At 53.5% G+C, this 15940-nt stretch overlaps 1 protein-coding gene across 1 annotated transcript; it reads left to right on the top strand.

Moving 5' to 3' along the window:
* The first annotated feature begins 5209 nt into the window (after nt 1-5209).
* DUSP1 (dual specificity phosphatase 1) lies at nt 5210-8022 on the top strand. The gene is made up of 4 exons (XM_068959769.1): nt 5210-5842; nt 5970-6118; nt 6216-6435; nt 6981-8022. The coding sequence occupies exons 1-4, from the start codon at nt 5473-5475 to the stop codon at nt 7352-7354; spliced, it is 1113 nt and encodes a 370-aa protein (XP_068815870.1). The 5' UTR covers nt 5210-5472; the 3' UTR covers nt 7355-8022.
* Nucleotides 8023-15940: the final 7918 nt, after the last annotated feature.

Below are 15940 nucleotides of genomic sequence, written 5' to 3'. Positions count from 1 at the left end.
TGCCCTACTAAGCTGATCCTGGTACTGAATACCCTAACAGCGCCACTAATTCCCAAAGACCTTCCTTTGCAGGCAGATATTTAATGATTTTGAATATCAAATCCATGGTATCCCAGACCGGCAGTCTAATGCCTGTAATCATGTTACAACGCAGCACTAAGCAACTTGCCCAAGGCTGTTCAGTGAGTCACTGGCAGGGAAAGCAGAACTGACTTGCATTAGCTGCTCAGGCAGACACACGGTCACCTGCAAAATTATGACGGGGGGATTGTCCCCACCACCACCTCCTCCAACATCTTGGGTTTCGGGCCAGGAGGTGCCGCATGCTGAGCCCTGTGGCAGGCGTGCACGTGTAAGGGGGGGTCGTACGCTGCAGCCTGAGCGCTTGGGCAGGCAGCGGAGCGGCGGCCGGGAGCTGGCGCAAGCCCCTGGCAGCGGCGCGGCACCGCTCTCCCTGCCCTGCTCCAGCACAGGGGGTTGTCGTGTTTCGGAGCTGGCTGCCACAGAGCGGCAGCGAGGCCGTGCATTAAAAATATGGTAGAGAAAGGCTCATGGCAGGGAGCGTGGAGTCCAAGGAGTGACTAAAGGAGTCCTCGGGTGTGCAGGGACTGAGCGCCTGCTTTCCCCTGCCTCTGCCCAGCCTGCCGTCCCGTGGGACTGCGGTCGGTCCAGGGCAGGCAGAGCGTGCGCTCAGAGCGGGAACCGTGCACAGAGATTCTCCTATGCAGGGCGATGATGAAGGGGCTTTTATTATTCCACAGTTACGTACCCATCCCCTGGCTGTGTCCTCAGTCAAAATACCTGAGCTGCTACACCAACCGTTTTGGGCTCAGCACGGGGCAGTTGTGCAGCAGACGTGGCGCGCGGCGCTCAGGTCAGCCTAGGTTTTCAGCCTCCCTCTCCAGGAGTGAGACCCGACTCCAGAGCCTCCTTCCCCGCTGCCGGGACTGGCCTCCTAATTTACCGACCTTATCACCCCTGGCATTAAGGATATGGGGCAGTTCAAACTCAGACCCTGGCAAAAGGGTTCAGCCTGAGGATTTAAGGATGGAAAAAATAGTGTTTTCACTGTAGTACTAACTCATCAGTAATTTTTTATTGTTCATATTCTGCTTGTTGTATCCTTTCACTGCTGGAGCCTTTTCTTTCTCTCTTTTCTTCTTCTCTTTCTTTTGCTTTCTCTTTCTCCCCTTGTTTTTTTCTCTCCTCTCTTTCTTTCTTCCTCTCTTTCCTTTTCTTCCTTCCTTCCACCCTTCTGTCCTTTTCCTCTTTCTTTCCTTTCCTTCCTTTTTCCTTTTTTTTTTTTTTTGTGAATGTGGGTGTCTCTGTACAATCTGTCCAAATATTTACAAAAGGAAATGCTGGGTTGTGAAACTGAATTCGGAGAAAATGTTACACATGCTGAAGAAATGCATCCAGCACAGTTTCCAAATTTTCCCACATGCATTTTTGTTCTCTGTCTCAAGTCTCAAGGCTTGATCTTGCATATCTTTATTCAGGCAAAACACACGCTGAGGGCAGAGAGGCACAGGCTCGGGTCATCTCCGACGGCGCTGTAATCCAGAGTTTTCTGGAACGTTTCAGGACTGATTTTGGCCATGGGTGACCAGTTCCAAAGCCTGAATAACCAGTTTTACTGGGTAATCAGTTTGTGCAATGGGCCAATTGCAGGCACGGAGTTATCTAACCTTGTCCCCAAGTTGTTAATGAATTGGCCTCAGTGCCAGTCCACGCAGAGGCCGTCTGCAGATCTCCAGCGTCTTCACAGCTAAACATCAGCCAGGCTGGACTGGGAGACCTGCAGGCTCCGAGAAAAGCTCTGAGGGCTCCTGTCCCACTGAGACTGAGAGAAAACACTCAACAATGACCTTATGGAAAGGGGGTGAAGTCGTTTTCCCAGGAAGCGGGAAAATCCTGTGGAGCTCTCATGGCATTATAGGCTTGTGAATACTCTGGCAGAGCAAGGGGGGAGCTGCAGCCCCCCAGGCCAGCCCTAAAGGGGCCGGGACCCCAGCAGCAGGTCCCCACCTGCTAAAATAAAAGCCTCGCCTCCCACCTCCACACCCAGGGCGCAGCACTTCATGCTGCTGTTTCTATTATTATTCGTACAATGACATTGTGGCCTGAATGCAAACACGGATTTGTTTTGGAGGAAGGGGTTAATTTTGTATTTCCTGGCTTTTGTTAACATAGGAAATCAAACCCTTAAGAAAGTCGTTCAGGTCAGCCTGAGCTCCTGTAAGTCACTCTAGTTTTGTGTTGTGTTTTCCTTTCTTTCATTTTTATAGCACCTTAGTCAAACAAAGAAGGAAAATAGAGTAAAGCAAGGAAATAACTAGTCCAGCATTATAAGCGCTTAAGAACACACTGCCCCATGTAATGATTTTTTTTTCTTTCTGATTTGCAGCGGGTGTAAATAAAACCAGATTAAAGAGTCTCATAATTACATGACAAACCTATCAAAGAGCAATTACTGCCATCGCGTACGTTGCGGGTGCAGGCTCCCCTCCCCTAAAGGCATCATCTGAACGTCTTCCCTGCGCGGCCTCAGAACAGCCAAGGTATCTTGCCCTTATTTAACGTTTGTATAATGTTAGTTGGCAACACAACTGGAAAGGTTGTTCTTATCAGGAGCGCTTTCTCAGTTAGCCATGCAGATGGCGGATACGGCACTTACTTTAATCTTGGGGAAAGCTGAAGCTGCCAAACGGGGAAAAAATACGCCTCTTAGTTTTGTTTTGTGTGGGACACCAAGAAGAAGTTGGGACAACAGGAGAGAACATTGTCAGCCGCTCACAGTCACTTGTGCCTGTGAGCCAGGCTGGCTCTCTGCCGACAGGGAACGGGGGCTCAGCACCGTTGGAAATAGTGTCTTCCCATTAAGGCATTCAAGGGAAGTCGTCCAACCCGCGCTCCTGGTGCTGGAGCGCGCAGGCCTTCGGGCTTGCGGCAGGAGCTCAGCACCCTGGTGACACCCGTCGCTGGAGGACGGTGCCTCTCCCAGCTCGCCAAGGCCTCGCGGCTGCAGCCGGGCGCCGTTCCTCACCTCCCCGAAGCTGCCGCGGGGCCACGACCGCTCCCGCCTCGCTCTGTAGCGGAGCAAGGTGAAGCGAAGCCTCCGTGTGAGTTTACAGAGAGGTCACAGTCTGATGTCAACCTAGGGGAATCCTCTCTAGGAGAAGGTGACGAATAAAGCCCAGTGTAGTGGTCCTCTGCCGTACGGGACGCTGCGGCAGAGAGTTGGCCGTCAGTCGACCGCGGCTAATTCCTCCTGCTCGGTGGCCCGGAAGGAGAGCGCTGGAGGCTGCTGTTCGGACATCGCCTGGGAGGTGGCCAGAGCTCGGCCGTGAGCCCTCGCTGCCGAGCAGGCGGCCGCGCGGCGGAGCGCCGTCATTTCCCAGCACCGAGGCGTACGAACGTTTCTCTCGCAGCCTGTTTCTAACTCGCTGGTCGAAGAACAGCAATAAACAAGGCAAAAGAAAAGCGCAATCCGCGCTTTGTTTTTAAGGACCGCGTTGGAAGAACAGATTCGCCGTGAGGCTGCAGTTGCGGCGCAGAAGCCGGAGCTCAGCGGAACGGAGGCAGCTCTGCGGTGACGGCGCGAGCCGGAGGGGCCGCGCGCCCGCCGACGCCGTCCCCCGCGCGGCCCTCTCTCCCCCCGCCCCGGGACCGCCTGCAGCCCGCCGCCGCCTGCCCGTGGCTTCAGTTGCTCGACGGGCTGAGCAGACGGAGATGCCGCCTTGGAAAGCAGCAGCCCGGGGAGGGAAGCGAGAGCAGGGACCGGCTGGCAAGGGCGAGGGAAGAGAAACGCGGCCGGGCCAAGCGCTCGGGGCAGAAGGAGGGATGGCTGCGGCAGGGCTGGGGCGGGACGCGCTGGGAGCGCGCCGGTGGGAGCGGGGCGCCCGAGGGACGGGGCCGGCAGGCCGGGGTAGGAGCCGGCAAGGAGACGGGGAAGTGAAAGCAGCAGTGACTGGAAGCCCTGAGTAAGAAACACCCGAGTGCTGGTGGAAGCTGATCGCCCACGGGGAAAAGAAAACTTTTCCCAAACTTGTACTACTTCATTGCCAGTTACTTGGTAGCTCTAATTTCTGGGGAAGTTTTCTGTACGGAAATCCAACTTTGTGCAGGCTGTAGGTCTATTACATATCTTTTCCTCACACAAAACATGATGGGAACTGTTCTCAAATATATGCTTATAATACAAATATATATGCAAATATAATATATTTATATGCATCTATTTATGTGTATTTATCTGCCTGTACATGTCTGTACGGGTATGTATGAATATAAATACATGGATGGGTAAGCTCGTCTCTTTGTGAGCATGTTTGACGAGAATAAACACGAACACACGCCTCCCTAGAGCATCCGCTCACACTGGTGCTGCCCCAGGGTCCTTCCCACACCCTCAGCAACACTGGTCATGGCAGAGGACGGACGGGGACCACCACTGGCTGGGAGGGGACAAAGGAGCCCAGCCCCCACCCTGCCCTGGGAGCCCGTGGGCACCGGGCTGCGTGTCTGTGGGGGTGGGGGGGAGCGGGGTGTGTGTTTAAGTGTATTTGTACGTGCATTTACGTTCTGGGGTAGTACATGTCTCTGTATGTGACTACGCATGTGCATGTATGCGTGTATATATGCATGTGTGCATATGCATATATGTATGGGTGCACATGTGCGTATGCATATATGCGTATGTATATGTGTGTATGTTTATATGCATGTGCATATACATGTGTGTGTGCAGGTCTGTGTATATATGCACGTATCTAGGTGCGTATGTATGTTATGTGTGAGTAGGTACATGCATGTGTATGTATGTGTGTTTCACATATGTGTGTATGCATGCGTGTGTAAATACATGTGTGCGGGGGCAGGCATGTGTATGTACATACAGGTGTGTCTGTAGGTCTGTGTGTGAGTGTGGATACGTGTGTGCCTGTAGGTATGTGTATGTGTAGGGGTGTATGTGTATGACTGTGTGCAGGTACACGTGTAGAGTGTATGTATGTATGTGTGTATCCGTGGGGGGGGTGAGTGCATGCAAGCGTGTGTGCGTGTCTGTGTCTGTGTGTGTCTGTGTGCCGGTCCCTCTGTGTGTATGTCCCTCTGTGCGAGTCCGTCTGCCGCCGGGTCCGTGTGGCTGAGCGCGCGGGCGGGCGCGCGCGCGCGCCGCGCTCCGGCCGGCCCCGCAGCACATGACGTCATCGCCGGCCGGGCTGGGCGCGCCGCGGCTGGCGCGCCGCCAGGTGACGTCTTCGCGGAGCGCTCACGTGACGCGGCCCCATTGAGAAAACGGCGGCGGCGCGGCGGCGCGCCGCGATATAAGGCGGGCGCGGGCGTACGGGGCCGGGCTGCTGCCGGGACGCGACACCGACACCGACACCGACCCCAGTGCCGACCGGCCGCCCGCCACCCGGGGTCGCCTCCCTTTCTTTTCCTTTGCTTCCCTGCGCGCTGCCGCGGGCCATGGTGAACCTGCGGGCGAGCGCCCTGGAGTGCGAGGCGCTGCGGGGGCTGCTGCAGGAGCGCGCCGCGCAGTGCCTCGTCCTCGACTGCCGCTCCTTCTTCTCCTTCAACGCCTCGCACATCCTGGGCTCCTGCAACGTCCGCCTCAGCACCATCGTCCGCCGCCGCGCCAAGGGCGCCGTGGGGCTGGAACACGTCGTGCCCAACGAGGAGCTGCGCGCCCGCCTGCGCCAGGGGCTCTTCCACACCGTGGTGCTGCTGGACGAGCGCAGCGCCGACCTGGAGCTGCCCAAGCGCGACAGCACCCTGATGCTGGCCCTCAGCGCCCTGTGCCGGGAGGCCCGCGGCGCCCGCATCTGCTTCCTCAAGGGTGAGTCTCCCCGCCGACCCCCGACGCCGCCGGCTGCCCCGCCGCGGCCGCCCCGGCCCCCCGCGGGCCTCGGGAGCGCCGGGGCCCCGCGGCGCTCACCGCGGCCTCTCTCCGCCCGCTCTTGCAGGGGGGTACGAAGCCTTCTCGTCCGCCTGCTCCGAGCTGTGCACCAAGCCGGCCGCCCCGACGGGCCTCAGCCTGCCTCTGAACGCCGCCAGCGCGCCCGGCAGCGCCGACTCGGGCTGCAGCTCCTGCGGCACCCCGCTCTACGACCAGGTGAGGGGCTCTGGGCGACGAGGGTGGGGGGGGGGTCGGGGTGGGCTGCCTTAAGATCACAGCGAGACTAACTGCTTCTCTGTCCCTTCTGTTTCAGGGTGGGCCCGTGGAAATCCTGCCGTTTCTCTACTTGGGCAGCGCGTACCATGCCTCCCGCAAAGACATGCTGGATGCTTTGGGGATCACAGCGTTAATCAACGTCTCTGCTAACTGCCCCAACCATTTTGAAGGGCACTACCAGTACAAAAGCATCCCGGTGGAGGACAACCACAAGGCAGATATTAGCTCCTGGTTTAATGAGGCGATTGATTTCATAGGTAAATGAGCTCTTTACAGCCTGCTTTTTTTTTTTTTCCCCCAGGGATAATGTATCCCAATTGTTGGGAAGCAACCCCAGTGCTCCCCTGCCATCCTCCCCCAGCCCAGGCTACATCTTGCTACATTGTATCCCGGGGGATTTCATTCCATAGAGGAGATATACTTAGGGAACATTCCCATTAATTTTATTCTACTAGGGGTGGAATAATCCTGGCTTTAAAAAGCTGCTTGAAGTACTGAATCAAGAGGCATAGGTCTTACAGAAAAGAGCTAGCGAATTTAAGCGGATAAGTCTTAAAGTAATCTTGCAAGAGCAGTAAAGTGACCCGGAGGAGCTATTAGGATAATCGGAGTTGGAGTTCAGAATGAAAATAGCTAGACTGCTGTTTGCTTCGGGACAAAGGCTCCCTTTGTCTCCGAAGCACCCTGCACACCTATTAGGCTAAGGGAGGGATGGACTAAAATGTGAAACAGTAGCCTGTGCTTTCCCACCTTTGGAAGCAGTGGGGCTTGTTTGCTAACTGTGTGTTTTTAATTCTTTCAGACTCTGTTAAAAATGATGGTGGAAGGGTATTTGTGCACTGCCAGGCTGGCATTTCCCGGTCAGCAACCATCTGCCTTGCTTATCTCATGAGGACCAACAGAGTCAAACTAGATGAAGCCTTTGAGTTTGTGAAGCAGAGAAGAAGCATCATCTCCCCAAACTTCAGCTTCATGGGACAGCTGCTTCAGTTTGAGTCCCAGGTCCTTGCCCCGAACTGCTCAGCAGAAGCTGGCAGCCCTGCTATGTCTGCTGTATTGGACAGAGGAGCATCAACCACAACCGTCTTTAACTTTCCAGTCTCCATCCCTGTTCACACATCGTCCAGTGCTTTAAGCTACCTTCAGAGCCCCATCACCACTTCTCCAAGCTGCTGAAAGGCAGGTGAAAACATGATCAGAACTCTGACTTCTATTGTCTCAGAAGTGCAATAACTATGGGGACAGTGTCATCGGTCACTTGCATTTTTTGGGGGGAATCCATCCATCCCAGAGCGCTGCTGTGAGCGGACAGGAGCTCGCCTGACTCCAGAGAACTAGGTGTTACCAACTTTTTTGTTGATATTTTAAGCCAATATCTGGATGTCTACGTAGAGATCAAAAAACATTGTCTTTTCCTGAGCTGTTCCTTGTCTTCTGTCTGTTCTAAGCCTGCTCCCTGTTTAGTAGCATACATACCAGTATTCCCGTTCCTGGACACTTCAAGCAACACTGATGCTGTCCCCTGTAATATGACAGTCCTCCTATTTATTTATTTTTACATTAATGCATTTTTTGCCTTCACAAACCTAAGGCTTCATTTCTAGAGAAACAAAATACCTCAGTATTTTTTTGGTACTGTAATCCTGTATATATCTGTCAACTCTTCTAGTTTCCCAAGCACTGACATGAAAGCACCAGGCGAGTGCTTTTTTGAGTTGCCAAGGGTTGTATGTTTGCTGATTATTTATGATGTGAAATAATATATTTCTTCTTATGAAGACATAGTTTTGTTACATGATTACAACTTTTTATACAAACAGAATAAATTATGATATTTCTATTGAGCTGCATATGTCTTTCAAAATTTCACTGTCTCAAAACTCCACTTGGGTGTTCCCAGATGAGCTGTAAGAAGTCTGAATTTAGGACTCTGCTGCTGAGCTTGCTGACTTCAGGCAATGCAATTAGACAGTGTCCTGACTGAGCAAGATGGAAAATGGTTTTAAAGACAAAATACTTGACCAGAAACTAGCTTTTCTTCCTGAGCTGAGATCTCCTGTGATCTAGGAGAAGGCTGTGACTTGGCCTGTTTTGTGCCCATGTTGTTATGCGATGGCAAAGAGTCAAGGGCAGATTCTCAGCTGCATAGGTGGATCTGGCTCCAGTGACAGCCACGGAGCTGTAGCAGTTTACACCAGCTGTGGCTTGGGCATGGGGCTACTGTGAATTTAAAATAATCCTCTTCTAGGAACAGCTTCCTCACTGCTTGTTTACTTTTAACACTTCAAAGGTTAAGTCTAAAAACTAACCTGTTAGTAACAGTTCTTCAATGTTTATGAGAGTTCATGCCAAGGTTTTTTGTTTGTTTGTTTTTGTTCCCTCCCCCCTTCTCCTTTGCAAGCTAAAATGCCTCTAGTCCCTGGGGTGAAATAGTTGGCTTACTGCGTTATTTCTGTAAGCAAGTTGGGGCATAAGAACAGATCAAGTAGTCAACAGTCACTAAACTTATTACCTAGACCCAAACTCTTTCTTGCTGCAACTTTGCAATAGTGTGACTTTTACCTGGTGCTTGAGGTGAGGTAATGAGAAGCAGAGCTTTATGTAGTGTAACGAAAGGGGTGCTCTGCCTGGTCGGTGCTCCTGCCAGCCCTGAGGGCGCAGGCTCCGTGGCAGGGGTAGGGCACGGTGAGTGGTGCAGGGTCAGCACTGTGCCTTGGGTCTGGCACAGGTGCGTGGGGTCCATGGGGGAGCAGCAGGTGCTGTGATGTGTCCTCCTCACCAGGTGAAGCTAACGCACAATGAAGAAACGCAGCCAGAAGCTGTCTTTCTTTTCTAATCGATTTATATCTCTAGCGGGGTGGTGGGGGCGTACTAGGACATCGACTGTTCTGGCTCTGTACCTTGACCCCAGAAGGAAGGTGCCAGTCCTTGCATCTCTGAAATTCCGGGAGTCAGATCCTACTCTTGGCCCATCAAAAAAAGGTTTACTTAGGCAGATAACGGTAGCTTACAACACTTTATGCAAAATTAAAGCATTCTGGTAGTTAAAATCTGAAGCCTAAGCTTATAGATGAGGCTTTTATTAAGCATAAAGCAGCTGTAGTCTTGTCCCATAGCTGGAGACAAGCAAAGCATTAAATAAACTCCTGCTGCAATCCTGCAAGTAACCTAGAGCGTTAACGGTGCTAAAATCCAGGACTCTTCTCCTGGGAGAAGGTGCCCTTGAAGGATGGGATGATGCACTGCTGTGCCTGAAATTCTTCCACGTGAACTACCCCTGAGACGCAGCTCTGTCGTCAGCGCTACGCATTAACAGTCGGCAAGCTTCAACCCGACACCGAGGGATAAAAACAAATGGAGCAGCAAAAAGGGAAGTGAACAGAGATCCCTGGTCACTAAGAACTGAGGTTAGAAACCCTTTATAGCGTATTAACGTGCATGAACCTCTTGCCGACTAATCCTTCCCGAAGCCTGTACTGTCCTGAAGATCCTGCAAAACCCCCTTCCTTCTTCCAGGGAAACTCAGGCTGCGGGTTGCTCCCTTCCGTGGAACTGCACCCACCGCTGCGTTCCCTGCAAACCGCGCAAGGCTGCTCCTGAATACGTGAGCCTTTCTACACCTGCAGTAAATAGTGGAACAAACTTGCACCCTCAAAGCAAGGCAGAGCTCGTTCAGTGGAAAAATACAACCTTGGCAGCCCCAGCCCTGCAACTGATAAAAAAAAAAATCCTGCCTGTTAATCACAGTTCAAACAGAATTCCGCTCCCCGGCAGCCGGGGCAGCTTGTTTATGTGTTTCTTGGAACAATAAAACTCATTACCTGGCAGTGGATCAGTTTTTAGAAGCTAACAAGGCACCTGACAGAAGGGCACAAAAAGAGAGCTGCTTCAGCACAAAGCACGTTTCTGAAAAAGCAGCCGGCTGCAGCGGGGCACGAGGCTCTCCGCAAGGCACCGAGCGCCGCTTCTACCTCCGGGCACTGGCAGCATCTTTTCTAGAGCCTGTAGGGTGATCTTTCCACTGCCGACCATTACGAGCATCCCGTGCGCGCACAGGTCAGCACGCAGATCGATGCAGGTTTTCTGCGGACAGGATCGGCCGCGGCTCCTGAAGCGCTCCCGGTCCAAACAAGCGCAGGATAGGGGAAAAGAACAACATCCAAAAGCAGGAAAGATCAAAGGGAGCACAGCAAGGGCCGGTTCAGTGCCACCGTTTGGGGGGAGATGAACGGGCTCGGCTGGGAGGTTGACTGAGAGCGGCGAGAGGTGGGGGAAGGAGCTGAGAGAGGCCCAGCAAGGTGGGAGGAAGAGGAGGAGGTGCGGCGCTGCGGCGGGGAGGCTGCGGCGTGGGCGCGAGGGGGCCGAGACCGGCCGCGGCAGGCTCTATAATTAGCCTTGCTGGAGGAAGCCTTGATTACTCAGTCCGGCTGAACTTTGCTAGCCGTGAATGTGCTGGGGAGGCATTTTCCCTTCTCTCCCCTCGTTTCTTCTCCCCGCTTTGCTTTTTTGTGCGTTTGGGATATCAAGGCACACGGTTCACTGGGGTTTATAGCGCTGAGCTCCAGCGGACCCTGGCTTCTACACGTGGCACGCTACCCCGGTCTCAGCCCAGACCCTTCCCCTCGCGTCCACCCGAGACGCCTGGAAGCCTGCTGCTGTACGGGGGACATACACGGGGGTTATAGAAACCTGTAATTATACAGTTGCATACATCCCCATGGAAACCACGAGGAGTTTCCCTTTGGTGAGGAAGGCAGTAACATCACTTCCTGTTGCTGACAAACCGTTTTGTCATGAAGTGATAAAAAGGTATGTTTAATGTTTGCAGGAACTGGCTCCGGGCTTTGTTCCTGCCCGGCCAGGAGCCCGCTCACCCGCCCCGCCGGCAAACAATGGCCATTGTGCGCTGCTCCGAGCAGGGCCTGCGGGCACCTGCGGAAACCCTTGGGGCCACAAGCGTCCAAGCGCGGAGCGAAGCGGGTTGCTCCCTGGGATCCCCGGCGACGCTCGCAGCCGCCACGCAGAGGCAACGCCTGCGTCGGTCCCGGGCTGCCCGGGGCCCAGCGCACCAGCTCGCTGTACAGCGCACCCCTACACACAGCTCCACGCAGCCACTTGGCAACGTATAGAGGCAACATATGGCCAGGACGAGGGCACAGCGCATGAGCAGTGCGCAATATACTCCGTAGGATGCAATACCCAGTGGATACAGTAGACCCGGCTATCGTATGACAAACAGCCGCAGAGCTCCAGATTGGATGCATCTGGGGTAATCCCCTTGTCTCAGAGCTTTTTTTTTTCTTTTTTCTGTGATCAGCACTTTGAAAGGCGCTGGGCACGCTGAAGCTTAGGGACTATCCTACATTAGTCACCCTCGGTATTGGACTAGCAGGGCCGCAGGGCTACGTTCAGCCTTGGAAGAGAGCATCACAGCCTGATCATACACAGGCAAATCTCGTTTGCCTGGTTAGCAACTGCGTGTTTTTTTTTTTTTTTTTTTTCCCCTCTATCTGACTCCAGGGCAGCAGAAAGGGCACTAGGAGTCATTTAGAAAGTGTATTTAAATGCAGTGCCTGGAGAGCCCCCTTCCCAGCTCAGCGGGCTGCTCAGAGGGCGATGGAGGAGGAGAAAGGGCCGCGGTGCTTGATAGTGGAGCGTGTCTGAAAGCTAGTATGCTCGCGATCCTTTTTAAACCTACTCAAAGCCCTGCTTCGTACCCTTTGTCCAGTCCGGCGGCGATGCCTGGGATAGGCAGCCATGTAGACCACGAGAGTCCGCCCTGGGTTTCGCTTTCCCCAAATCTCCTAGACCCAAGGCTGCGGGACGCTTAGGAAAAGAGGTAAAACGCAGGCTGGAACCCACCCGGGCGGAAGGAGTAGATTATCCTGGAGCTCTGCGCTCCGCGTGGGTGCGCGTGGCCTTCCCCCAAGGGCAGAGCCCACGGTCCCGGCCCGGGCTTTGGGGGACGAACAAGAGCGAGGGGAGGAGAAGCAGCCCCGAGGGGTCGGGCGGCGGCGTGGGCTGGACGCGCAGAGGCCGGGCGCTCGGCTGGTTTTAGCCGCCGTCGCGGCGAGGGCTTCGGTCCTCGCTGGCCTGCGCTGCTCGGGGCCGGCTCGGGTTCGGGCATCCCGCTGGCGCTCAGCCTTCTGCCGTGCAATACCGAGGGCGACGGATAAACGCCGGGGCCGTGACGGAGCAGCGGGGTCACTCGGCCCAGAGCCCCGAGGCCCTGTGGCCGCTGCAGTTGAGTGAAGGCTTCCTGGTTTGAGAGCTGTTCCCCGCTTTGGAAGCGCTTCGGTACAAATCCGTGCCCGTGCAGAGAGCGGGGCCGGGGTCCTGCCGGCCCGTGCGCTGACAGTGCTGGAGCCCCGCGCAGAGCAAAACGGCTCCCTCGTCCCAAAACGAGGGCCCAAACCCCGGGAAAGCCAGTTTGATCTTTTGCCTTATGCGGCACGGCACAGCCCGCCCGCCAGGTGATTTTGCCCTGCGGGTTTCCATCCCCAGGGTTTTCCAGTGGCCGCCGGTGGCAGGACCGGGCAGAAGGTGTCCGCGAGCGATGGCGCGCGGCGCGTGCCGGCGGCTGAGGTTGGGCAGAGGTCCCCGGCGGCTGGCTGAGCCGGCTGTCCTCGAGCCGGGGGTTTTCCTCAACGGCTCTCTCAAGCGGTCGCATTTGCGTGCGTTTCCTGCTAGACGCAGAAATGACTCGTCCTGGGCTTCCCCTCCCGGCGCGCTGTCGCCAGGCAGAGGAGTGGGCGAGACGAGGCGCCCGTCGCAGCCCGCGGGTACCTTCCAGCCCCGCGCGGGCGCCGGATGGTGGCAGGACGTGTCCGGAGGCCGAGCTGCTCCCGGTGGGTGCTGCTCCGCGCCGCACCGCGCCGGGGTGTACAGCCTGGAAAGTCAAAGATGAACAGCGGGAAAAGCCAAGAGAGGAGATGCCCACGGACTTACCCAGCGTATGGAGACACGGGGATGAAGCACAGCTGATAATAGCAGATGTTAGCGGCGCCGTTACATCCCCCAGGCTCGCCTAACTCTTGTCCAGCATCCAGGCTGGATGAGTCAGGTCTGTGGGAACGGCAATTTCATCAGCCAATTCATTCCAAAATCCTTATCGTATAGGCTGTGTAGGGGCTGTCACAAGTGCCACAGAAAACACCTTATTTCTCATAAAACAGTGAAGTGTTACACCAGTCCTGCTCATTTCAGTACCTTTTTGGTTCCCTAACTATAGGCCACATCTAAAAATAAACTCCCAGGGGCCTCTAATATGACGTAACTGCCTTTTAACACAGCAACCACTTGATTACAGATAATAGGGTTCTCACTGCATAACAATTAAAAAAAATTATAGTCTTTGTCCCACAACCAAATGTAGATTCCCACCTGTCTAAACCTTACTAAAATGATCAAAAGCAGTGTGAATTAGACTGCTAATTCTTGATGTTATTTAATTTCATTTGGAAGGGTATTTTTTTGTAAACAGACTTAGTGGAGATGTCTAAAAATGGCTTTTTCAGGTCTTTTGTATACTGGAAAGAGAGGCTTCTTTTCAGTGTCTTCCCTAAATTCTTGTCAAAATATAATCTGTGGTAAATTTGTTTCCGCATCAGTACCTTGTTCTTCTTTTCATCCCTGTTACAGTTTTGTTAATCGGCAAATAGGTCATATAGCGCTAAGTGGTTTTGATGGCAGGTTTTGTGTAATTTATGGAGGATATAAACCGCAGATGATCATTAATTCTAACAGATTTTCCTGACACTCTGCAATGCTTGCAGACCGACTAGTAACTCCTTTACTGTCTTCTGCAGTGAAATCCTGGTTATCACGGATATGTATCTCAGGGGCTTTTGCGTGATGAATGTTTTACAATTTATACCAGCTATTTACAGTACGTCATTGTTGTCAGTCCTGCATGCCTGTACAATCCTTCCTACATACAAAATGCTCAACAGAATGGTAGGACTTTTGCTGCTTTTCAGTAGTTTAAAGTGCCCAGAATTAATTCACATTAGCTATTAGCCAAGGAATGGAGACATCGTCAGTATAAACATATGGCATGAAATGAATAAACATGTCTGTTCTCATGTTTTTTTTTTTTTTTTAATCAGATAAATGCCAATTTAAGTGTTACAATGGAGGATGTTTTCTTGCTGTTGTTAAAAACAAAATTAGAAGTCCCGCATGCAAGCTGGCTGTGATGTGGTCAGTTATGAACTCGGTCTGTGTCTGGGCATGGGGAATTTCCCCCTACGTCACTGAGCTTCGCTTTGGTGCTGCTGGTGACCAAAGCTCTTGGCTAATGGTCCGGGTGTAGGTGGGTCCCCGCCTGATTCATTCGCAGCCTAAGACAGTTCGTATAACCGTGTCTGTGTAGCGGCCAGTTCTCCAACTTCTGAGTCTAGGTGGATCGTATCTGGCACCTCGGGGGAGGAGATGTCCTCTGAAAACATCTTTAGGCCTCATTGGCAGCCGAGTATGAGAAATCCAACTGTTCAAGGCCTTTCAAGACACGCTAATACAAACTGCAGCATCCGTTGTGATTAGTGCAGGTGGAGCAGGACGGCTGAAGCTGGGCAAAGGTTGAAAGCATGTCAGCTGCTGAAGCTTGCCTGGGATAGCTGTGGCACAAGCCGAACGCTTTCTGAGCCGTGGGACCTCTGCCTGCCCCGCGGCCTGCAAGGAGCTGGCTATGCAGCAGATTGCATGGTATCGAACAATAGTTCCCACCCTTTCCTACCGACCTAGAGGAACAGAAAGGAACGAAAACATTTGCCAGGATACAAATCCTTTTGGGGCTGATCTTTCACTAGTCTCACTCCCTCTGGAGAGTTTCCTCCCTGCCGGAGCCAGCAGACATCTCAGCACCGAGCACACCCCAAATTTCAGCACCTTCCCTTGCTCCACTTTTCGTTTCTTTAGAGGCTTGTCTGTGGGCACCAAAGAAGATGGTCTTTTATAACTGCCTTTTGTTCCTCTGTTTATAGCTTCCCTTGCAAGCTCCGGGGATGGCTGACGTCAGGGCGCTACATTTGGGCTCGCTGCACTTTTATCTGGCGTTAATGCGTTCCACGAGCGCTGGGAATGTGAGCTGCAACGTGAGCCGGCCGGGGCGGGAGGGGGAGAGGACGCTGCAAGAGGGGAGAAGGGAAGCAGGAGGCCAACTGGCATTTAATCAGGACATAGCGCAACGCTTCCCACCTCTACTCTCTGTGCCGGCCGCCAATTGGTTTGCTGGCGAGCATGATGGTCATTTATGGCAGTGTGTGGGGAGGGCCGGCCCATCGGGCAAGCCGTCTGCCTGTCCCCACAGCTGGCAGAGCACTGCATGGCACCGAGAGCTACGCACTGAGCTATTTTTAATAGGCCTGGGCTGAATCCCAAGTATAGTGCACTCTATTTCTGGTGCAAATTGATCTTCCTGGGCGATGCAGAGATTTTTCATATGAAACACATGGGTTTGGGTTCCCAGTCAGTGAGGGAGAAAGAAACAGCTGGATGTGATTGGAAGAGAGGCGCAAAAAAGAAGCGGGGAGAGCTAGTGGCCATGGAGGTCTCACCCAGAGGGAAAGCTTGGTGCTCTCTGCCACCATCACATGCTCATTGCCAGCGATTTGCTCATGGATCAGGAATTAAGAAGGCCTGGGTTTGTTTTACAGCTGAGGTTTAACTGAGGACGCTGGAGGGCTTTGCATTTGTTTGAAATAGGCTGCTGGGGGAGTTTCAGATTCCAAAACATTTAACGAGGCTAAAACAGTGATGAAC

The sequence above is a fragment of the Struthio camelus genome, chromosome 13 (genome assembly GCF_040807025.1).
Source record: "Struthio camelus isolate bStrCam1 chromosome 13, bStrCam1.hap1, whole genome shotgun sequence".
NCBI lineage: Eukaryota > Metazoa > Chordata > Aves > Struthioniformes > Struthionidae > Struthio > Struthio camelus.
This window is presented reverse-complemented; position numbering and strand designations above follow the sequence as displayed.